Source organism: Alexandromys fortis, unplaced genomic scaffold (genome assembly GCF_014885135.2).
Source record: "Alexandromys fortis isolate MF-2015 unplaced genomic scaffold, M_Fortis_MF-2015_v1.1 scaffold_2_1_26212458, whole genome shotgun sequence".
NCBI lineage: Eukaryota > Metazoa > Chordata > Mammalia > Rodentia > Cricetidae > Alexandromys > Alexandromys fortis.
Genome location: NW_026067930.1, coordinates 4,820,337 through 4,845,493, shown reverse-complemented (window position 1 = coordinate 4,845,493; position 25,157 = coordinate 4,820,337). Strand labels below are relative to the sequence as shown.

The following is a 25,157-nucleotide window of genomic DNA, read 5'->3' as shown; positions in this document are numbered from 1 at the left end:
CTTATATGGGCATCTTCAAGTTCAATGTAAATGAGTTATTTACTCAAGATCATAACCTTGAAATACTGGCTTCATCGTTCCTTGCCAGGGGTCCTCAGGCCCAAATTCACGCTGAGCAGCCCATCTCGCAAGGCTACTCAGATGCCTCAATATTCATCCCAATTACTTCTTTGTCATCCCTAGGTGTTTTAATGGCAATCCCATCCCTTAAAATAAGATAGGTCCAGTGTGATGCAGTCTCCATGGAGAATGGGCACATGCCTTGAATGCTGAAGTCATGAGACAAATGTCATTAGAGAGTCTACTTACTGGTGGCCCAGGATTCCCTGGTGGGCCCATGAAGCCTGGAACTCCAGGGTGACCCTAGGAATACACAGAAGATAATTATTCAAAAATGACTCATAAAAATACCTTTCAACTTGAAACAAATAACAAGTTTCAGAAACCAATCCTTAGTCTGCCTCTTAAGCCAAGTGATAAGACTGGTTAAAGACTCTGGCACAAAAGGTCTCTTTTTCATGTAACCTTAGTGACTCCATAGGTTTAAAAAAGTTCATCCAGCCATGCAGTGGTGGCACATGCCTTTACTTTAATTCTAGCACCCAGGAGGCAGAGACAGGTGGATCTCTGTGAGTTCAAGGCCAGTCTGGTCTACAGAGTGACTTCTAGGACAGGTTCCAAAGCTATAGAGAAACCTTGTCTCGATTTTTTTTTTTAAAGCTCATCACAATATGTATAGAAATGAGTATGTCTTAAAAGAGGATTTACTTCAAAATCATCTGGGGTGGGAGGAAGACATATGGAAGTAGCTGAGGATGTAGATAAAAACAAAAGGGACTCTATCTTATATCTAGATGGAACCTGAAAAATCATTTTATTACACTCCCAACCTTCCAGATATGCATACAGTGTCCCACTAAAGAAGAACTGAAAACAAAGTGGGCATGTGCAATGCCACAGAGTTGCCACTTCTACAGGGCTTGGTTCCAGGGGTACTCGAGTCCTTTATACAAAATGCCCTATGAGTTGTTCACACCTGTCCATATACTTTTAACTATATCTGGACTACCTATAATATTTACTGGAATGGAACACTAAAGGAAGAGTTGTTATCACATTATTTCAGAGATAATAATACATTTGCAGTCATGCTTAGTTTATTCTATGGCTATCAAGGCCATGGATATAAAGTGCTGTGTGTGTGCGAGTGTGTGAGTGTGTGTGTGTGAGAGAGAGACAGAGACAGAGAGACAGAGAGAGAGAGACAGAGAGAGAGAAAGCACATTCCTGTATGTGTATGAACATGCATATACAGACCAACGAACAATGCCCAGAAATGTCCCTCAGGGATCAAATAAAAGGGACTGCATCTTCTATCTAGATAGATCCTGAAATTTTATTTTTTATTATACTCCCAACCTTGCAGATATGCAAACCAAGTTTTCCATACAGAGTTCTCACTTTCCTGGGATTTGCCAAGAAGGCTAGGCTGACTGGCCAGCAAACCCCAAGGATCACCTGTCTATACCAGTAACAACCGTAGGCCATCACACCATCTTTGTTTGTTTGTTTTTGTTTATTTTTAACATAAGCCCTGGGTAATCAAACCCATACATCATGCTTTCAAGATAAATACTTTATTGTTATCCATCAAGACATATCTATAGCTTTCTTTCTCCCTTCTCTCTCTCTCTCTCTCTCTCTCTCTCTCTCTCTCTCTCTCTCTCTGTACCTCCTTAACAGAATAAGCTTGGAATAATTTAGCTCTGACATTACTGCTATGATAATATTACAGAAATAATCTATTTTCACATGTGGAGTTTCTTGTGAGCTACAGAATGAGCCATTCATTCTTTATCATGTAGAATTTAGTATCATGTAGAATTTAGTATCTAACATTCAGTCTTGTATGGCAATGCTAAAGATACAAACTAATACCAAGGAAATTCTTTCTCTCGCCTACCTCTCCAAACCTGCCCCTGGAAAACATAAACAATACTCAGTACAATGTACAGAGTGTTTGGTGCTGGCATGCTATTCTAAGTGTGATAACTCAGATACTTTTGCTTCTCCAAAATACAGAGGAGGAAACCTTAAACACAGACCTCATATAGCTGCTTGAGGATCATGGACTTGGTGGCTCGCTCGCCCTCCACCCTCCTGCACCAATATGCCCTGAGGTTAGGATTCACCCTTGCTCGTTTTGTATCTCAGATTCTGGAGTGGTGCCTGGCATGGAATGAGTTACCACGAGCACTGGAGTGAGACGCAAAGCAGTGTGAAAGCAGAAAGTGGGGGCTGGTAGAGAGTGGGAACAAGAAGGAAGGGGAAGTGTTGGCAGTGGAGACAATGCACAAGTCACTTAGTAAGCACTAAAACTGCCCAAGCAAGGCTGTGCAGAATCAGCCAGCGCTACTGCCTGGGGACAGTGAGGAAGCAGTATTTCAGATCCATAGGAGGGAAGTATTGGTATTGGTGTCATCCTCCCATGCATCAGGAGAGGGGTCCAGCAAGCCTGACCAGGCAATGACGGGCTCAAGAAGGGCTATGAAGCATTTCAAATAGTACCATGAGTGTAAAAAGAAGGGCTTCAGAAATGGATGGGGGAGAAAAGGCTATTTACTGGAGAATGGGAACACTTCAGTGAGGAAGAAACAATCATGGGGAGCGAGGAGAGAAAATGGAAAGATGAAGGCTCCTCAGACCACTGGGAGATGAATCGGGGTGAGAGCCAGCATAGAGGTCACAACAGAGAGCAGGAAAACAAGATTCAGACATTCCTCTGCAGGCACGGAAGTGGAACGGGAGGACACAGCTGAGAGGGAGGCCTTTCTTACAATACAATGGACATTGGCTTTACCTGATCACCTTTCTGTCCCACCTCACCCTCTGCACCACGTTCTCCTTGGTTTCCCTTAGGAAGGAAACAGAAAAGACAAGTTAGGTCACAAGAAATATCACCAGAGCTTCACTGCAAATATACAAGTATATTTCGGTACTTTCTTCCACTCTTCAAATTTTCTATCATGTGGTTGCACGCCAACCATGATGACATGGGCAGAAGCAGGCCCGGCTTGAAAGACTGTTGGTGAAAATGTCCAGCTGAGTTTCAGGTCCCTTAGGGGAGCATAAGCCAACAGGACTGGGAGGAAGGCAGAATTGAGTTCTCCGAGCCTGGTTTATCACTCCTGAACCTGAACGTAGTCGGGGATGGCAGACGTCACTAGAAGGGTGAATTATGGTCCTAGATTAGATCCGTAACCACAGTCAGAAGTGGATCAGAATGTCCAGGCTGAGGGAAAGAGAAAGTGTGTGGTCTTCCAGGAACGTGAGACAGAGGAAGAAGTGAGTGTTGGTGAAGAGCAAGTGTGGGAGAAAGGCAGAAGGAAGGCGGGGGGAGAGGACCAGGTAGCTCTGCACACTCAACTCTGTGGTCACTTTCACCACATATATGTTCCTTGTGCTTCTAGTATTGGCAGTGGGACCTGAAGGAGCAACTCAGACAGACACTCAGTAGCACTTTTCTTAACAAATTACCAACAACGACAAAAATAACTAATGATATCCACCTCAGAGTATGCTCGGATTACACCGCTAGATGGTGCATGGAAGACCTCCACAGAGTGTGGTATAAGGCGAACTCCTAACTATTTGTTATAATATTATTTTCTCACTTGGCACCTTGATCCTTGCTTTATCTTTTGCTGCATGTCACTGGAAAGAGTGCTTTGAGCCCTCTCTTCCTTCTGAATGAGAATAGTGATAATGCATTATGGAGGTACAAGTGAAAACTGTGAGTGACCTAAAAGTCTAGGAAGTTCATAAGCCAGTGATAGGCTTAGTGCTAGTTCTTAGTGAACACAGACGTCATCATCACTCCCCGACCATCGCCATGGTCAGCAGCATCACTATAATCATAATCATCACCTCTATCATCCGTATCTCAATACTATCATTACTACCATCACTATCACTATGGTTACCATCATCAGCACCACTGTCAACATGATCATCACCCACCACCATCCCCTCATCACAATCATTACTACCATCACCATGGTTACCAGCACCATTCCTACCCCTTTATCACTATTATTATCAGCACAATCACCACAATACTTAGAGCATGCAACCTACGGGAAGTATTTTTATGAACTAAGCCTAAAAGTATGATTCAAATTTCCAAAATCTTAACTGTCATGTATCCTGGTTCTGTGGGTAGTTTTTAAATTCTTTTTTGAGATTATAAGTACATTTCTCCCTTTCCTTCAAACGCTCCCATACATTCTCCTGCTCTACTTGAAATTCATAGCCTCATTTATCATTAACTGCTACTACATGCATATATGTATATAATACATTATTACATCCATATATGTATATATATATATTTCTAAATATAACCTGCTTAGTCCATATAAGCTTAGTCCATATAATGTTACTTGTACATATGTTTTCAGGGCTGGCCATTTGGCACCAGAAAACTAACTGGTATGCTCTTCTCTAGGGAAGACCACCTCTCCTGTTCCTAGCATTTCTTAATTGCCTAGAATTCTTTATATAGGGTTGAGACCTCGTGGGCTTTTCCCCATCCACTTTGGTATGCCTAGTGGTATCATCTTGGGCAGTCATGTTTTGTTTGTTTGTTTGTTGTTTTTCTTAGTTTTTTAGACAGAACCGCATAAAGCTCAAATTGATATCCAACTCACTATGTAGCCGAGGATAGCCTTGAACTCCTAATTCTCCAGCCTCCACTAGTGCAGAGATTACATCTGTGCCCACTTCATCCAGTCTACTTGTAGGTCTTTTGCTTTTTGTGTTTTTTTTCCTGTGTGTGTGTGTGTGTGTGTGTGTGTGTGTGTGTGTGTGTTTGGTTCTGAGACATATTCTTTAACTATAGCCCAGGCTGTCCTAGCACTATGTAGCCCAGATTGGCCTCAAACTTACAGTCATGCTCCTTTATTTGCTCATGAGTACTGGGAACACAGGCATGAACCACCAGATGTAGTTTTGTTTTTTAAAAAAAATAAAAGAGGCTCTTATGCTGTGTCTAAGACTGCCCTAGGGCTCATTATGTAGCCTAGGCTGTGTTCAAACTTGTATCACTATTCCTGCCTCAGCCTCCCAAGCGCTAAGATTACAGAAGTGAGCTACCATACCAAGTATACTACTGTATTAACAAATGTTTTACAGTAAACTGTATTACACAGCCGCACTTTGGGTCCTTTATAATATCCAGCTGTGCCATGAAGAATCCCTGGCAGTGAACTGCTCTGGTACTGGTTTCATTCCTATCCCTCTTCATCTCTTCCTAGACCTCTATCTGTCTATTCAGAATGACTGGGGGTAGGAGCAGGTCAATGTATGGGAGTCCAGAGAGTCCAGGGTACCATAGTTTTCTCACGAGGTGTAAAATCCAGCCCTCTTTCCATCCATCTCACTCTAGTGTACAGCAGCTCATGATGTCATGCTAACGGTTCCTAGACTGTGCTGTGAGGGTTAAAGGAAATGATGCTTACAAAGTGCTAGGTGCCATTGTTTAAAGGAAGAAAGAAAGCGGTTCACAAGAAAAAAAAAAAAAAACAAAGAACTTATTCCAACATCTTTGCATGCTATTACATCTAGTGTTGCTTGGTGTCTAAAGTTGGCACTCTGTCTGCAGCTACTTCACAATCAAAGGAGTGCCATAGAGCTACACACTGCTTCACTCACATTCAGGACAATTTGTTTTAAAGGTAAATGGATCCTTTTCAAATCCCAGTCTTCAGCCTAGCTGCAGAGCCGTTTCAACGTGCAGCTGGCAACAATGAAAATGCCAGCAGCTCAGAATCCCCACAGTTGTCCCTGTCTCTGTGCCCACTACAGCCGAAGAGCTGCGCAAACACAGCCACCTCCAAACATGACTCACTTCCTTTCAGGAAGGGGTCTGACATTTATGGATCCCCTGCCGTGCTGGGCACTGTGTCAGAACTTTCCACAAAAGATCCTGTCCCTTGCAGCTCTTTGTCGATATGCTGAGCTCATGGATAAGTATGCGATATGTCTAAGACACCCCGTGTAGCCATTGAAATTGCTTTTGACCTTGGTTTTGCAGACTGATAAAAAATCTGAGCTGAGAATGGTGGCACCTGCTACAATTCCCACACTTGGACAAGGAGGGCAAGAGGTTAAGGAGTTCAAGATAATTATCATTTACATAGTGAGTTCCAGAATAGTCTGGGTACCATGAGACCCTGCCTCATTAAAAGAAAGAAAGAAAGAATCAATCAGTCAATCAATAGATCCAATCACCCACCTGCGGTCTCAGAGCATAAGTAAGCTCAGGGATCTAAACTCTGCCAATCTTGTCTGATTATCAAATATCCAAGCAGCAGCCTCTCCCCCAATCAAGTTTCTTTCCTGACTCATTTCTGAGGCCGTGATGCCTGGTTTGGGTAGTTTATGTGTCCTGAGATTTGACTGATGGTGGAGAAGGCAGATCAACCATGCTAACATGCTAACAGCAGATAGGGCACATGGTTGCACACTGGAAACACAACAATCAAAAGACAGGTCTAAATTCCAACTTCCTAGGTCCTTTCAAAGCTACAGGACCATTGTATTAATCCAGTTCTCTTTAGATGTTTAGTGAGCATCCTTTCCAAAGGCTTCATGCTTGTTTTCCAACTCAAGCCTAAATGAAGAATTACAGGCAACTAAGGAGTGAGGCAAGCAGGAGAAATCGTCTTCCCCAGGAGAAAGCACAACCAGTTGCTTGTTTGTACCAAATGCTTTGCCCTAAAAACATACGTCTGAGTAACATTATACACACTGAGCAAGTTACACTTAGGAATGTATATGTATATACATATATGCATTTAATAAAAATTAATGGCAAAAGAGATGAATTTGAACCAAAGCAAGGAGGGCAAATGGGGGGTTTGAAGGGATGAAATGGGGGCAGGGAGAAATGTTGTAATTATTGTCATGTTTTTTTTTAAAAAAATTATAAATTAAATTGGGTACATTTTGCCTGCTATCTGTTTCAAATAGCTAATGACATAACAGAAATAAACATGATTCCATAGTAAAAAGAAATGAATAAATAAAATTAAGGGACGATCTCACTCCACATGCATAGTTTTCTCAAAATACTTGTGTATTTGTTACTCTTGCATATGTATGACCAAATACCTGACAGAAAAAATGAATTATTCATTTTGACTTGCATTTTCAGAGAAATCAGTCATTGTAGTCAAAGCAGCATGAGAGAGCAGAAAAGTTAGCATCAGGGAAACCAGGAAGCTGAGAACAGAGAATGAGGATACCAGGGGGATGTAGGGCAAGTCATACTCTAAGGACCTGATGACCTGGTTTCCACTGCTGTGTTTTATCACAGCAATAAAAAAGTTACTAATAAACGAATCTACTGCCTGTTGATTGCCAGGAACCCCAGTTATGTCTTTCTCAGAACCTAGTAATCATCTCTTTGGAATTTAATAAACATGGGGGGGGGGGAACCATCCCTTTCCCAGTTCCTGCTGGATGGCAGGAACTAACATTGGCAGAAGTCTGGATCACAGGCACAAAACTACCCTCTGTGACAAGGACTGGAGATGTTTCTATGCCCCTTGATTCTACAGCAAGTAAGCCAGCTAGTTTACTGATGACCACCAGGTACCTGGCACATCTGGAATGAACGTGGTTAACAAATGGAGTCTCCATGTCCTCTGTCTTAGCAACAGTTTGATGTGGGATGTCCTTCTGTATACATGTTGCTTTTATTGAATAATGAATAAAGCTGTGTTCTTCAATGGCTTAGCAGAATAAAGTCATGTGGGAAATCTGAACAGAGATATAGAGAAAGGGTTGGTGTTGCGGGAGCTACTTCTGCTCCTTCAGCCAATAGCCGCTGAGATACCAGCCCATCGGGGTGTGGTTTCTCTCCCTTTAAAAAAGCGGCCACTTCCCTTGCCTCTCTCTCTGGCTTCCGGCTCCGCTTCCAGCAACTAGGCTCCTTTCCTGACTGTGCAGAGGGCTGTGGTCTGGGACGGTGATCTGTAAGTTTTCCCCTTTAAATAAATAACCATTCTATTAATCATAATTGCAAACTAGTGTGGGATTGTTTGTGACTTATGTCTTCAAGTTGGCAGAGTCAGGGAGATGCCATGTAGCTACTGAAAGAGAAAGATGCCCAGAACTTTTACTGGTAAGCTACAGCCCCATGGTGATACACAGATTAATATAAATGGGTTAATTTCAGTTGTAAGAGTTAGTAAGTAAGAAGCCTGAGCTAATAGGTCAAGCAGTCTCTGTTTACAGCAGTTAGCACTGCCTGAGACATGAATGCAAATGCTGAGGTCAACTGTACACAATGGCTCCCAAGACTGAAGTTTTTCTAACTCTCCAACTTCCTCCTGAGTATATGGTACACACTGCATTCTGGATCAGTGTTTGGATATTGGTAAGATTGATTCTTTTTCTATCTTTGGAGAGGTTTCTTGGATTGGAAAGAGACTTTGACTTTTTAATATAATTATAAATTAATATAAGCACTGATTTTGAAACCGTGGTGCTGCTTTATTTGTGTTTCCATTATTTAGAGTTCCCCTTTGTGCTATCCTCTGTCAGTCAAATCTGATGGATAGATCTCTTCGTGGGTTCTGCAAGATGTGAAGGAGAAGGCATGAACTCCTGGAGCATATAAGGCTCTCTGCTCCTCTCACCAGAGGCCCAGCTGTTTCCTGCCTAAAACCCCACCTCACCTCATCCCCCCCAAATGCACGACAAATCCTGTCTAATCCCTCAGTGCAACTAAATCCACCTCCTCAAGGTATATCATGGGTTACCCCTTGCCCCACGACACTAGTCTCATTAAAGACATCTATCTGCTCTCTCCAGACTCCTGCTATGTTTGTTACTACGTACAATGGCCTAAGAGCTATGAGGACCACCATCAGTCATGGGTATTAAATGCTTACTACATGCTGGACTTTATAAATGTTCTTTTGTTTGGTTCCTAGACATTCCTTGCCACTTTTTTACAAGGAGAGTTATGATCAGAGTTTGTGCTACTAAAACTCATGAGCAAACCTTCTGTCTAGGCTGTATCTTTAAATAACCAACTGAAGAATCGGAGAAGTTAACAAAATGTCCAATTACTGTAATTAGTGAGTCAATTCATCAGGCAGCAGAAGGCAGGGGAGTTTAGAGAGGTACCATCCAAAGCCAAGCCTATGTCTGCCAGTATAAGGGTCTCCAGCCACAATGCCTTCTCTGTGTGCTCCCACCAGACTGTTGGTTTCTTCCCTGCATCAGAAGAATGACCTATATCTGACCTCTCCCTGTACCACCTGACTTGGGAGGAAGGTGTTAAAGGGAGCATGTAGTGATAGCCCCCAGGACTGAGCACCTGGGGATGGAAGATGGTACTGGCTCATAAAGAGATCATAGAACAAATGGCCCTGGTGACCTCTGATGGAGGGGGTTCTTTGGTATGCTCTGTCAACAGAAACAGCAGTAAGTGTAACCTCTGCAGGATTATTCAGAACTTCACAAACAGGATGTCTGTTCTCTGGGATGTCTCCAGATTCATTTTAGGGTTCCATCAGACCCATGGCCTGGTTAAGAATGTGCATTAAGCAGGAAATAAAGTACTCAGCAGAGGCAGCTGTTAAACAATCACCATCACCAATGCAGGAGAAGCTCTTCTAGCTGAATGCAGAACCACGTGTTCCCAGGGCTGTCACCATGACTGCCATCTTACTCTCTGTTCCTTCTCTACAAGAATAGCAAGCACTACAGCACCGAGCCCTAGAGTTTCTAAACTCGGGATGGAACTCTGAAGCTATCCAGGGTGCTGAGCTCCTCATCCCAGCCCCAGCATCTGCAGACAGACTCTACACAGAGGCAGGCAGGATGAATCACAGGAGGCTGTTGGTCAGATACTGAGTCACGGTCGTAAACCCAAACCAAGCCTTCTTGGCAATGCAGAGAGACCAGTAGCACTCAGGGTCTTCAGTGACCAACGGATGCTTACAGTGGTCATTGCTTCTCTGTCATGGAGAGCACGTTCTGATATCAACTACACTTTTGTGTCCATACATTTTGCAAAGACTTTGTTTGGTGGGTGAGAATGGACAGAGAAGAAACAAGTTTGTTTTCTGAACAGTGTCATGGGGAAAGTGAAGAGCAGGAAAAAGTAGCCTGAGTTCAAAACCAAGAACCAAGACACCAACCTATGGGTTTTCAGAAGAGGCATCAATGCCTCTGTGACTCATTTATCAACACTCCACGGTGACAAGGACAGGCTACTCCAAGGGTCTTACTCGCAGCCTAGAATGAAGGAGCACTGGGAAATTTTCTGGGTGCTGGGTGCTGGTGTTGTTATTAGTTAGAAGGATGCTGACCCATGGATTTGTAGGTCAACTTCAGCTACACTACCTGCAGGTTTGGTTCCTAGCACCTTGCGTTGCTAAACTTCAGTCTCCTCGTCTGTAAGATAAGTGTCCCTTTCAGGAGCATGCTCAGTACTGCAGGAGGCCATACCATATAGGCCATCACCTGGTCCTTAGGCTATTGTTACTGTGGAGGTTCTCCCTGAGTCCAAAGAATTTTCAAGATCACCACCAGTAACTGGAGGAGCAGGAGCCTCGGCTTTCAGATGCAGCACCGAGCTTTGTTCTTTTTCTGGTGAGAGCTCTTTCAAAATATTTAAAAAACACACCTGCCCTTGCAGTAAGTCATAAGAGAACAAGAATGGAGACTCCATCCCGAAAGATCAGTGCTTCCTTCCCGGTTGAGATGACAAGGAAAATAGTCTGTTTGTGATGCAGGAAGTGTGCTGGACCGGTTTAACTGATTTGCTTTTGTCTCTCTGGATAAAGGCTCCTTCTTGTCAGAGGCTAAGCCCGGCAGCCAGCACAATGGCAGCAAAGGTCAACTAAGGAAAAGCTGAAGCTGCTGCACAGAATTCTCCAGGGGAGTGGCCGAGCCTTCTGGGCAGGATCACAGGGGGAGATTCGCATGCAATGGCTAGAGGGACATTCGGTGATGCTGCACGCTGGTCTTGCTCAATGTAAAAGCATCCTCGGCAAAATCTCCTGGTCTGTATACAATAGGAACTAATGGCAGTTTTTGAAAACAAACTCTTAACTGTATCAAAACCACTAAATCTTGACAAAGTATATGGATCACAAATGCTAGCCATCTCAACCTGCCGAGCAGGGCCTGGGAGACCTAGGTATTTCTTATAATTTGAGATATACTAACTATAAAGATGTTGGGGGTACTGGCCGCTCTTGCAGAGAGCCTGGGTTCAACTTGCAGTACCCACACAGAAGCTTCAAACTATCTGTAACCGCGGGCCCAGAGCTTCCATCAACCTCTTCTTGTCTCTACAGGCACCACACACATGGACTACTGTACATACTTCCATTCAGACAAAATGCTTATATACACAAAATAAACATAAATTAAATGTAAAGCAATTCAATACCATGTTGAAGGGTTTGGTCTAGATTAAAGCAAGTACTCACCTTTGAATAATTTTTACATTTATTGATCTATTCATTTTGAGTTGGTCACACACCACAGTGAATGTGTCCTAGGTCTAGGACAGCATTCAGGAGTTGGATCTCTCCTTCTACAGCATGAATTCTGGGGATCAAACTCAGGGCATCAGGCTTGGTAGCAAGGGCTTGCATCCGCTGAACCATCTAACCAGCACTTTGATAATTTTTTTCAGTAACCAAGATTAAAGTGCAACATTTTAAAAATCTAAAATCAATTAAGAGAAACCAAAATAAACAGAATTTCAAAATGCAACCTGACAGGGGTTCTGATCACTTGGAACTAGCAGAATGGGGGTGAAAACAGTCATTTAAGTTAGGGTCAGTCGTGCCTTTGTTTAAATTTTGATTGTTTTTTGGTTCCTTTTGAATCTACTATATTCATTGCAAGTTTCCCAAAGGTATTACATTCAAGTATGTTTTTCTACCTTGGTTCCTGAGATTTCTGGCTACCTCTTAAATTTTATATCAACCTTCTTTCAGTCCCTCCACAGGCTGTGACTCCAGGGACTGAAAGGACAATAAACTGAGAGTCTGTAGCTTACCCGGTGCTGGTGACAGCATTTTACTTTTGGGAATAATGATGACACACCCAAGTTTATTAAAATAGCAAAAGAGAGAAATCTAGAAACTCTTCTAAGATCCCAGGTTGAGAGTTCAAGACCATGTCTCTCTCCTGACCTCAAATTCCCTGCTACTCACACTATTAAAAGAATGATAGTCCATCCAGACCGGCACAGGAAGAGACACAAAGACCCACGCCTCCCTAAGCGCCGGCACTGAGGCCACAGTAGACCAGAGAGTACTCGCCGAGAGAGCATCCGTGGGGACAAGGGTGCTGAGGCCACCTCTCCTGTTCCTATCCCAGCTTTAGACAGTCCCTTCTTAAAGCTGAGTGTCGACACTGACAGGCCCTGTGGCTCCAGGCCAAAAACACCAGTTCTGAGAGCCAAGGAGCATTTTCCTGCCTGCTCTTTGGTTGAGATCATGCCTTCCCTCTCGTTTCTGTGGCTTCATACAGCTGACTTTAAACGTATGCCTCATGTTCCCACAAAGGTAGCAGAGCTCAGTCACATTTATGGAGCACTTTCCTCACTGCTGTATCAGTGACCACCAGTTATTTCTTGCATCCTATAACTCAGTGCTAACACTGCTCTGAATCTTATTCTGTGTCGTGAAGCTGAGGTGTCTGATACCAATTAATAAGTGCCACACATTTCGGTGCCTTTGATGGCCACAGTGTGTAATGCAGACTGCAGGTTTCTAGGAGAGAAACTGAGGTTCAGTGGGCTGCACTGAGTTTACCAGGTCACTAAAATCAGATACAACCTGGGACCTGACTTTCCAGATGTTAAGGCTATGAGGCATTACTTGCCTCAAGCTTAGATGGATCACTGAAGTGGAAGAAGAGAGGACGTTTACTGGGATTCACTGACCTGTGGTCCGGCTACTCCTGGAGGCCCTGGTAGGCCTTGAGGCCCAGTATCTCCCTGTAAGAGAAACAAAAGGACAAATAAAATTAAGAAAATAATCATGTCAAAAAGGAGCTCAAGTTGAAATCACCCCCAGGCGTCAGCCTTACAGTGCAGCCAGAGTCTTCCTCACACGTAACAGGTGTAGGCACGCAATGGTATCAAATGTGGCCGTGAAATCATAGGCCTAACAACCACTAATATGTCTAGCTACTAACGATGTGGCTTTCGGGTACTAAGGTGGCCCGATACCCCTGCCTCCCACATTCACGTGTATCCTGATTGCTCTGCGTTGCCAGCAGAATAGGATTGGAGTTAAGAGTGTACTGTGTCCGTAGTAAGGGTAAAAAACTGGCGGGCTCCCACCTTGGACTGCCTCCTCCATCTTTGCCCTTTGCCCAACCACACATTCTAGGAATCCCTGTTGCTTAGTCTCGATTCCGCTCAAAGTTTAGGGCACATTCATGTGGGAAGAAAGGGACTGGGACAGTATGGAGCTGAGCACTGAGCGGAAAGCCATGGAAAAACCTTGCCTGTCTGTCATACAGAACTTCAAGAAATTACAGCTCGGGGCTTGAGGGCCACCACAGGGGAGACCCAATCCAGAACTAAACAACCTGGCCACATACACCTACTGCTTTGAGCAAAAGTGTAATGACCTGACAAATATCAAGGGTATTCAAGGTGGGCGATGAAGCTGAGATCATGGAGTGTCCACTGTGTACACATACATACATGATTATACACGGGAGACACTTTGCTATGACTGTTCTTGCTTTATCACACCTAGAACATTAGCCATTCAGCTGTGAAGAGGGGCTTCCCATGGGGGCAGGATGGGGATCACAGATAGCCACCAGCTCCTCCAGAAGGAACAGAACCAAGTGGATCTGAACTCCAGACAGGATTGAGATGCAGCTGCTCGGGGTTTCCAACCCACAGAATGGACATCCCTGGACTAGCACTGTGATGAGTCTGTTGTGGGAAGTCCTGGAAGGACTTATCTAAAACTCCCACAGTGATTTACAGCTGTCACCCTGAGAGCCACCTCCTGGCAGCACCCCAAAGTGAGGGCTCCTGAGAGTGACCATACATGTTCAACTTAAACAAGAGGCTGCCTGCCCATCTTTCTTTGTCCTTTCTTCTTAATTCCTTCCTTTATCCTTTTGTGTGTTTATTTTGGTTTTAAAACTAGTTATTTAGCATGCAAAGTAATGGACTTAATTGTAGTATGGTCATATCTATATGTTTATTATACTTTATTCTTAGTTACCCATATGCTGCCCTTCCCTGCCCCCACATCACTGGTCCCCTGTCTCCTGCAACAACCTTGCTTCCATGTGCATATTCCATCACTGCCTCCTTTTCCCTAACCCCTATCCCTTTCTTTTCGCAGGCCTATAGACTAAAAAAGTTCTTTGTGTTATTAAAAATAAGTCAGGAGAAGAAAGATCTATGAGAATCTAACATGCCCACTTCACAGCCTGTAAGACAGTGCCTGAGCAATGTGACAAACAAAGGCATGTTTACTTTGATGACCTGATCACTTGGGGCACTGGGCCAAGAGCACAGATTCTAACTCAAAAGTGGCTCTAGGATTTGTTTTGTGACACTAGTTCCACAGTATATAGGGGAATGGTTGGGTTTTTGTCATGCATGCACAGGCTCAATGCGCCTACATGTCTGGACCTCTGCAAGAGAAGCAGACAGTGCTTAAGGCATGGGAGAAAAAAAATGAACACTATATTTCAGATCTGTGTTTCTATCTGAACCATATAATTATGGAACTTATTATCAATTAGAAACTTGACTCTCTTCTGATAATAAGAGAAGAGACCCTCCCATAACCGCTCCCTGAGCAGGCCCTTTGGATAATGTCATGTTGCGTTCTCACAATGTAATACACCCAGCTCATTTTCGGAGCTAAATGGGTTTTTTGTTTTGTTTTGTTTTGGGTTTTTTTTTTTTTTTTTGCCAGATTTTTAACCCATGAGTATCTTTCTCAATGGTCATCTCTGGAATACAATCAACAAGGAAATGGCTTTCACATCTCATGGACTCCATGAGAACTGGGACTCGAGCTTTTTATTTTTGGTCTCTCCACTGTCTACATATTGACCAGCATACAGAATACACATTTTTGTGGAGTAAAGGAAAGACAGAGGCCCTCACTATGAGTCTGGGCTGGGCTGGAACTTACTATATAGTCCAGGATAGTTTCAAACTTGTGATCTTCCTCTTCAGTCTCACTGAAGTTACAGCTGTGTAACCACTGTGAAGTACTGTGAACAGCTGTGAACAGCTGTGAAGTGCAGAAGTTACAGCTGTGTACCACTGGCTCTTAGTACACACTCAATGGAGTATTGAAAATAGGTAGTGAAGAAGTGAATATATGGATAAATGGGTGAGAACAGCACATTACAGTCTATATTAGAAGAATACATGTATTATCCTAAAGGAAGGAATCTTTATGTACACACTACTAATGGTTGGCTTCTTCTGGGTTAGTCTTAATTCTTGGTGTCATCAGATATCTCGAGATGTACACAAGACACCATAGCCCTGGTGTGTGTCTCTGCCCTGCCTCTAAGAGATGATAACACAGAAACCTAAACCCAGAAGGCCACAACTAAATCTGTTATCGCCTCTGATCTGGTTCTCTATAAACATACTAAAGAGCAAGAGGATCTGGAAGGCAGAGTTTGCTCTGAGTTTCCAGACTGCTGGCTCTGAAGAAGCAACAGTTTCTTCAGCTCCTGGGCTTTGTCTGTGTGACAGGCAGACATGGGTGTGAAGGTCTGCTGTGGTGGTGAGCACTTACTCGATCATTCACCGTCAGATAGAGGGAAGGAAAAGAGGCAGCAGGAAAGACCCATCAAAGGAGCACGGATTTCTAGACATCACCATACACTGGAATGCCACAGGCCGTGTTTTCATAAAGTGGCAAAGACCTACAGATAGCCAATCTGCTGTCCTTGCCCTCCCCTGTGATCTAAACAGCCCCCAAACATGAATCCATCGAGACAGTGGAATTCTTCATTGCAGGAATAAAGCCTCGCTTGGCTCCCTTCTCCTTACCTTTTTGCCTTCTGTCCCTTCTCTCCCTGGCTTTCCTGGGAGACCTTTGTCCCCTTTGAAACCTGGAAGACCTGGGAGGCCTGGGGGACCCGGAGGGCAGTCGTGGCACACATCCTTAGAGAAGAAAATGAAACGAAGTAAATAATGCAGCCACTTACAAGGCAAAGTGATCCCATGTCCTTCCCCTCTGGGTGATATTTGGTTATAAAAGCTAACAAAGATGGAAAAATAAATTGATGGATTGTCATGACCCAGGCGCTTTTGTGTCCAAATTTATTTCAGTACAAATGTATCTAAATTGTTATCCCATTTTTCTCTAGTTCTAGCCAGTCACCTGGTTGGAAGTATGGTCTGAGAAAATAATGTCAAAATGCATATAAAAATGCCTGTGGGCATGAACAAAGACATTAAGAGTGCACACTGAAGGCAAATATGTCGCATTACTAGAAATAGAATGCTCTGCCCGGAGGACAGAGGCAAACAAAGCCTGGAGGGAAAAGTCTCTGTGGTGTGCCAAGAGAAAGTGGCTTCCTAAGAAAGGAGAACAAAGGGGCCGCAGGCACCTAGCACAGTCTGTCCTGGCTGTGACACAAAGCCATGCTCTGACTCTGCTTAGCACTGTTCTCTTCCCAGGACAGGCATTTCATAAATGTTCCTGGGAACCCAGATTTGTTCCTCGTCAAGACAGGGAAATGCTGTTCCTGGGGCAAATTTAAACTTTCATACCTGTCTGTGTCACGTCTAGATCTGAAAAGCTCACAGCAGGCTAAGTACCAAGTCACATGATTCCACTCCAACACCCCTTTCTTGGAGTATCTCCTCCTAAGTTCTTTTATTCATCCTCCCACCCTCCCCCGTCTCTCTTCTTATAGTAAAATCAAATAGCCTAACACACAGCAAACACTAAGAAGACTGGGACCAGGTAGACAATGCCCAGGACATTTAGCCATGATTACTGGCCCGTTATTCATTCCGAGGAAGCACTCTTGTCAAAGACACTAGCAAAGCCTCTGGTCTGCTGGATACTGTGCTGGGCTTTGAGACCACTGACAGTATGAACATGAAGGTTGGTTGGCATTAACCCACGCACTTGCTTGTGGCCTCTCTGTGGGGTCACACTCAGTGACCTACAGTCTAAAGCAAATCCACATTCACCCAGGTTGACCTCTAGTTTCAGAATGTAGGTTTTCTGCTAGAAAGGCAAGCTCTCCTTTCTCTTGCATCTCCCCTATGTAATCTTCAAATATACTTTACGCATCTCCTACTCTAAGCTTCCCTGATGGCATCCACACAGGAAAAGCTCATCGTGCTTCCATGGACTTGTCTCACTATGGGGTAGTCCAACTGTAACTCCATTATCTCCCCCACAAAGTGGAGAGAGTAGAACAGTCTAGAACTTCACAGGGCTGATGCATAACAAATGGTTTCCATGGTGCTGAGGTTAATAAATGAACCAACTATCTAACGGACCAACTAATCTATCACCGACATTTTCATGTCCTCTTCCATACATAGTTCAGTATGTTGCTTGAGAAACTCACTGAAAATTTGGAAGGTATATAGCATAACAGTTGGAATATATGAAGTAAGGAGGGGGTAAGGTAAAATGGAGCAAACTACATTTCCTAGTTTATTTCTTTTAAAATTAGAAGAGCAAAGAAGAACTAGGCTTTCTATCTGAGTGCTTTTAAATGAGATGCATCAATGGACTATTGTGTCAATGGATGGATGTACAGATGGATGGCTACAGGTGTCTATGGCAGATGGATATAAGGGTGGGTGGATGACTGGGAGATATAGATAGGTGGGTGGGTAGATGGCTACTGGATGATATTTCAGTGAGTAAGTGGCTGGAGGGAAGGAGGAAGGGAAGGAGGGAGGGAAGAAGGGAGGGAGGGAGGGAGGAGGTAAAAATGAAGCTTGCTTGATGACAGCAAGAATTCAAGCCACTGAGATTATTTTCTTGGAAATATAAAATCCTTGCCACTTTTTGTTCCCAGAAAAGCTTTAAGCTCAGTTCTTCCCTAGCGGAAGGCTATGCAAGGCTGTCCCCTGATGATCAAAGATATCTGCAGTCCCAGCTGCCCCAGCACGAAGGCTAGACTCAGCCTACTGGAGCAGTTTAGAACAGCAGTCAGCACAAAGAGAGAGGAGTCCTACCTACAGTCCTACTGAGGTTCTCCTTGGCTGTTGACACCCTAGAGCCCCAATTTCTCTAGATCCTACATACCTTCAGAGGGTGAGTCATATATTCTCTGAGTTTCTAGAGACTGAACAGGGTCTGTTATCCAATCAGATGGGCTTGACCAGGCCCCGCTGGCATATAACCTATCTCTGGCATATGACCTCACAAGGCTTCTGCCCACTTGGCATATGGGCTCAAATGTATGAGCCTCAATCTTCTTGCTTATGAAATGAGGGCCTCCACGTCTAACAATAAGCAACAATAAATGATGGGGCAAAGGTGGCTCACAGCTTGTGGGAGTGGCCAACCAATGACTGGTCTAACTTGATACCCAAGCGATGAGAGGGAGCCCATGTCCAAAACTACCTGGACAGCCAGGAACCAGAAGCTGGATGACCTAGAGACCTACACAGAACTAAAAACTGGCCAAAAAATGATGATATTCAGCTGTACTCATAGATTTGTGCCTTGCCCAGTCATAAGAGAGCCCTCCTCTAGAAGCTGCAGAGACCCATACTTAAACACTAAGGGCACTCAGGAAACCCCACAGAAGATAGGGAGAAGGCTTCTAAGAGCCAGAGGGGTCAAGGACATCAGAAGAACACAGCCCATAGAATCAACAAGGCAGGGCTCATAAGCACTCAAGACTGAAGCAGCAATCACAGCACCTGCGTGGGTCTATGCTAGGCCCTCTGCATACATGTTATGACTGTTTAGCTTGGTTTGGGGAGGTCCCATAACAGTGGGAGTGAGGGTGTCTCTGACTCTTTTGTCAATTCTTAGGATCCTTTCCCTTCTACTGGGTTATCTTGGACAGACTTGATATGAGGGTTCGGCCAATTCTTATTGCATCTTTTTATGCTTATATTCACTTGATATCCCTGGAAGATCTGCTCTTTTCTGAAAGCAAATGGAGGAACAGTGGATCTGGGGGAAGGGAGGAACTGGGAGGAGTGGAGGCAGAGGAAGCTGCAGTTGGAATGTACTGTATGGGAAAATAATCAATAAAAAAAGAAACCAAATATTGTATTTAAAAAAATCAAAAAAGAATGGAAAGTGTCCAACATCTCATCAGGCACAGCATGAGAACACAGTGAAGGGTAGTCGCTATATATGCCTTGCTCCATTTACAGACTCATCCACTCCTCACCCTCCTACTCTATAAAAGGAAGTCAGTACCGGAACACTGCCCAAGAATTTAGGGGAGGGGTAGGTAATCAGGATTTATAAATGGAGTCATCTCATGAAGGCACCCTGAGGCTGGGCTCCCAGGGTACAGATCTCACTACAGAAGTTCATCTCATAGAGCAGGTCTTAGATGGACCTTCTACCTAGGCAGTGTCCAAACTGCCATGATGAGATATGGGCTGTTCTAAAATGTTTAGGTCCTTCTACTCCCAACACCATGATCACAGTGTTTCCTTCTGAACATGAATCTAAAGCTGTTGTAGCCCTGCTCAGCTCTTCACCAGTCAAGATTCAAGACCCTTAAGCAAAGTGGAGCTCCTTAACTTGGCTTCTGGGGATGACTCTGACCAGATCCCATTTGATTCTGGTTCAGTTATGGTAAGTGCTTTGTACCTCTCAGGGAAAAAAAAAAGCATCATTTTGGAAAGCAGGCAAGTAGCCCATCAAGTCAGGACTGTGACTGTCCTTACTTCCATGGGCCTGTGCTTCTACCTTTGAGCCAGCAGGATCCAGAAACCAACTGTTTGGCTCTGCCTCCTGCCAGCTTCCAAAGATAAGACATTCTTCTATAGGCCAAGTCCAGCCTTTGACTATGAACACTGGATTCTGTCTCTGAAGCAATCTATTCTATCCATCGAGCCTATTTATGTGTCTAATTTCATATATGCAAAATAGTAACATGAGCATACCACCTCATAGAGGCTAAATTTGAATAAACAATTTCCATCAAGCATTTCGACATTACTCCATGGAGAACTTTCAGAGAACCTTGTGTTTGCACTGCCCCATAAGGTAGCTCCTAGCCACATGGTGGCAGTAGGTACTTGTAAAATGCCTAGTATAACCAAGGACCTGAATTCTAGCTGTACTTAATTTTAATTTAGGCAGATGCATGAGGTTGCTGGAGTGATGGCTCAGGACTTGAGAGCACTCTAGAGGACCCAGTCTGATTTCCAGCATCTACATGGTTCACAATCATCTAAATCCCATTCCAGGAAATTCAATACCCTCTTCTTGCCTGTAATGGGTACTTCATGTACATAGTGCACATTCATACATACAGGCAAAATACCCATACACATAAAACAAAAATAAGTAAATCTTTGATGTCAGTAGTTGGTTGCTGCCATACTGGATCATGTCGATTTAATGGACATTGGTCACACAATGGTTTTATAAAAGACATTGCTGTTGCTGTTCTTAATACTATAGGATTTGGGGGGGGGGGTGTTTTGAGGCTTGTACTCCCCAGTACAATTATCAACACACATGCATTTTTACCTTTACTAACAGATTTATGTCCTCTGGAGACAGCAGCGAAGAAGGGCCCTGTCAAAGTAAAAATAGGTAAGTGCAGACACGCATGCAGACATACAGTATCTTCCATGCATCTTCAGAGGATGAACAGCCTTCAAGAGTGTAAGCTGTGACTCCCAACAGATTTGAGCAATCATAGGATGCAGACAGTTCTATCAGAGTCCCGAGCCTGGGACTCACCAAAGGAGACCGTGCCAAAGTAGCAACCACCCAGGCTGCCTAGTCCTGGACATATCTGAAGGACTTCAGGCCTTCCTGTCCCCAGTCTCCTCATGTTGTCCCCTTCTGTTCTCCCTCCCGGCCTCATCAAAGCATGATGGGTCACACAAATATGGGACAGACTGCCTCCAATTCACCTGCCATGAATTTTTTTAGGTAGCCAATACTTATTGCTGCTAATCATTAATGGCCTAGTATGAATACAACCCAGTGTCTTCTTTTCTCATAGATGAAAGAACATTTTAAACACAATCCTCTGTTCTAGATAAGTCTTTGGTTCTGGAAAGGGGGTCTGAGACATGTCTGAAGGTATGTATGCAAGACGCTGCCGCCACCGGACAGTTGGAACATGTCTTATGGTAACTATTGCCAACCCGCAGCACAGGGCAGGATAAGAACTCAGATTGTATTGGGCACAATTAACACGGGGTAAATGAAAAGAAAGAAAACCATTATAAGTGAGAAGGATCCGTAAGTAATCACTAGGGATTGGAAGTCTCGGCTGCAAGCTGCAGACTGTGCAATGGGAAGAGGCACACTGGGACGACTCCCCAGAGACAGGCCGCGGACTCCATCCCATATCACAGCAAGCCTGAGCCACCATCATCTGTAGCAGTGATTCCTGAAGAGGGGAAGGCCGAGACAATTCTTCTACAAGTTTCCATTTTCCCTAGCTCAGAGGCTTTGTCTCACCGTGCTACTGACAAGCCATCTGACTGTTTCACAGAATTACCCAGTAAGTGTCTACAGAGGGTTTATGTTGCCTCCTGTGCTGAGAAGTTCAACAATTCATTCAATCAACTCTGTGGACAACTGTGAGGTTTCTGAGAGATGTTGGGGCTAGAATTACTTAGGTTTGGTAGAGTTACTAGTGTGGCAAGGAGAACCCATGTAGCATGAAGTTGCAAAAGACACACCAGAGTGAGACACTCCCTTGCCTCCAGTTGTCAGAGTGAGACACTATGGAGAATAAAAATAAATCTTATCTTTTAATAACAATTTATTTACCCTTTTAATTTAAAAGGGGAAGTTTTAGTCTGAGGTCTTACGCGTTTCCCTGAGAATGTCATGAGTTGGGGAGGTGGGGTCTCATATAGCTCACAATGAGACATTCTGAGGCAGTAGATACTGTACCTTTATGGTATCTTGCACTGATATCTTACACGGGCCCTTTGAGTGTGCTGGCCATTATTTACAGAGTGACAGAGAACAAGGGGTGAATACGGTCACCAGCAAGGCTTTCTGATGACATCACCAAGGGTCTTGTTCCTCTCACTTCTCTGTAAGCCTCAGGGGAGCTCTGAAGAAAGTCATTTTGGCTTTGTGTGGCCATGGTAACCTTAGGACATGGGACACGGGATGCAGAGTAGGGTGTCACAGATGCCTTTCAGGAGTTGATCATATGCCAGAGACTAGGCCCAATGACATTAGGAACCACGTGGTGGCATGTATTAGGCCAGAGAATACACAATCTATACCCACCTAGGGTCTCCTTAACTCCTGGCCAGCCTCTGTTGCTGGGAACACTGATTAGAACTTCTGGAGAAGCCACAGTGCCAGCGACTGACATGGAGGTGCAGAGGTCAGGCCTGGCCTGAAGGTGAGACAGCTCTACACGCCACTCACTATAGAGACCCATGAGAGATGGGACCAGCCGGATAGACAGTGAGACACTGTTTGCTATGCTCTGCCAGTTTATCTTTGCAGGGTGGTGTCCAGGAGTGGCATGTGGTGGACATGATTTAAACATTCAATGCCTCCGGTCTGAGTCTCTCTTCTACCTGCTTCACTGTGGCCTTGCCCTTTGATGATGGCACAGATTGCAAACAACTTCTCTGGCTGCTATTCTGCTGAGTCCATGGAGGGAAAGAGGTATCTCCACAGTGTGCAATGGGACGCATACCCAGCCCTCTGGAAGTCTTCAGTGATAGGTGTCACAGCCTCCGAGACAGAACAAGACTCCACTCTGGCTCTTTGCTGTGGCCACCAGCTCTAACAAGATAAGGAGGATTGTATGTACCTTGGGCACTTGTCTGAAACCTGGCCGTGTTTGTAAAGAAAACAAGCAACCCTTCAGCCCACCATGAGATGAAGTTTCTGTCGCAGTGAACAACTTGATTCCAGCAGCAGACTGTGGGGTAAGTCTTGAGGCCTGAAATACCTGTCTGATGCCCACTTTTTCTTGGACCCTGGTTAGCATCTTCTAATGGTCTGTCTCCTCTTGGAGTTGCCTGTCTCACCCACCAGACCTAATCAGCCTCACAAGTCCCTCCCATAAGGGTCAACAGACGACCTGGCACCTGGCTAAACCTTTGCTTCTCTGCCACTGCCAATTCAGAAGATGAGGCTATGGTACCTCAGAGACACTGGTTAGACCTCCAATTTGCTTGTTCTCAAGCTAAGGACCTGTCGACTTCTCCTTGAACTCTTAGGGAGTCTCCCATTCTTGTGTGAGAGAAAATAATAATTTAGACAGCTCCTAGCTGTCTAAACAGTGCCAAGAGGCAACCCAGGCAAAAGACAGGAAACGGGCAAGCTTCTGCCCTAGTTCCACATTCTGTCTTCTGTCTTGTTTCATTATATCTTAGGGCTGGCCTGCCTGCTAGCCCATGGCTGAATTAGACCAAAGGGAGGTATTGTCAGGGGTTTGAAAGGCAAGAAAATGCCCACCTGTCTCAGGCCAGGTTTTTTGGCAGTGGCTTTGAATGCACAGCTCTGCTCCCACCATTCTAGCCAGCACCTAGCTGTGCAAACATGCCTCCCACCATGGCTTATCCCTGCTCGCGCTGCACCCAGAATCACTTCCCTCTGCCCATTTGTCCCCTTGTTAAAGCCTCTTGGACTGTCTCAATTGCTCTTTATTTCTCGCTGGCACCCTGACTGATATAGTCAGCATTTATCCAGACCCGACAGGTAACATACTGGTTTTCCAGGAGGCCCTCTTTCTCCTGGATTTCCTGGTGCACCCTAGGAGAGAAAAAGAAAGCCATCACTATGGTGACAATCTCTATCTACTCTGTACAGCCCTCCATCTAACTCTGTCTCTGCCAACTGTGATTTAACTGGGGAGGAGTTCACCCAGCTCTGAAAATGAGCCCTGGTTGACCTTCCAAGTGACAGTAGTGAGTGTATAGGGCAAAGTAAGGCTTTCTGTAAGTCCCATCCAGAACCCCAGACTAAAACCACCTTGTGCACAGTCACACACAAACCTGTCTTACACTTTTATTCCAAATATAAGGACTAGGGGTGAGTAGCTTTGAGAGAAAATGTTTTCATTGGTGATTGGCTATAAGAATGTAAGAACAACAGGGGAGCGGTTAAATATGGATGTTGGGGAGCAAGGCGTAGAGGGGTTTCCTTTTCTGGCTCAGAATCCAAGGAAGGGAAGAAGGTTGGATTGCCCCTGGATAATGGAGACTAAATGGGGACTAAAGGGGCACAAGCAAGGGAAGGAGATAAGCAGTGAGTACCGCCGCTTACTGGGACCATGCATCTTTGTCCTATAAAAACTCATAGCTGCCATTTGTTCATCTTGCCAGTGAGTGCAAACTGAACAGCTCTGGTGCCAGGCATGCTACTGAGTATTAGAAACCTAAAGACAATGAAGACTCAGGCATTTCAGAGCTGTCTGATCAAAGGCCAAGAGATGAATGCTTTTGACTGTTGTCATTGTCATAAAAGGGTTTTGTCCCAAGGGGCCTCAGCTGACTCTATGTAATTCCCTTGAGGAGAGGAGGCCAGAACAGGGCCAGGAAGTTGTACATGGAAGAATCCGGATGTATTTCATAAGATAGTGAGCAAGAAATGAGAAAGTGTCTGGAGACCCAGGAGTATCCAGGGTTCTGAAAACATGATACAAAGGCTTAAGAAAGAAAATCAATAGTATGCAAAAAGCCACAATTGACAGAAAATAAAATAAATAAGCATCCTGGGGCTTCACAGAAATCCTTGACTGAGCGAGGATTTGGTGTTAGCCATGTGGACAAGGGAGGCCAGGAGATGGGAAGTGAGCTCACAGGGGAGACTCTAATCACTCTCTAAGCCCGTGGTTTTTCTCTTACTTACATCCTGGCCAGCTGGTCCCTGGGGGCCGGGGAATCCCGGTAAACCTCGAGATCCCTGGTGAAACAGAAGAAAAGACAGGCTCTG

General features: G+C 44.5%; 1 protein-coding gene across 1 annotated transcript in view; it reads right to left on the bottom strand.

The window, feature by feature from the left end:
- Col22a1 (collagen type XXII alpha 1 chain) overlaps positions 1 to 25,157 on the bottom strand; it is a 213,363-nt gene that overhangs the window by 47,613 nt on the left and 140,593 nt on the right. Inside the window, exons 41-47 of the mRNA XM_050144864.1 lie at positions 25,074 to 25,127; positions 23,931 to 23,975; positions 20,754 to 20,801; positions 16,100 to 16,213; positions 12,986 to 13,039; positions 2,861 to 2,914; positions 310 to 363 (exon numbers count right to left, since the gene is read on the bottom strand). Of these exons, the coding sequence (XP_050000821.1) occupies positions 310 to 363; positions 2,861 to 2,914; positions 12,986 to 13,039; positions 16,100 to 16,213; positions 20,754 to 20,801; positions 23,931 to 23,975; positions 25,074 to 25,127 (423 nt within the window). The remainder of the gene's footprint in view (positions 1 to 309; positions 364 to 2,860; positions 2,915 to 12,985; positions 13,040 to 16,099; positions 16,214 to 20,753; positions 20,802 to 23,930; positions 23,976 to 25,073; positions 25,128 to 25,157) is intronic.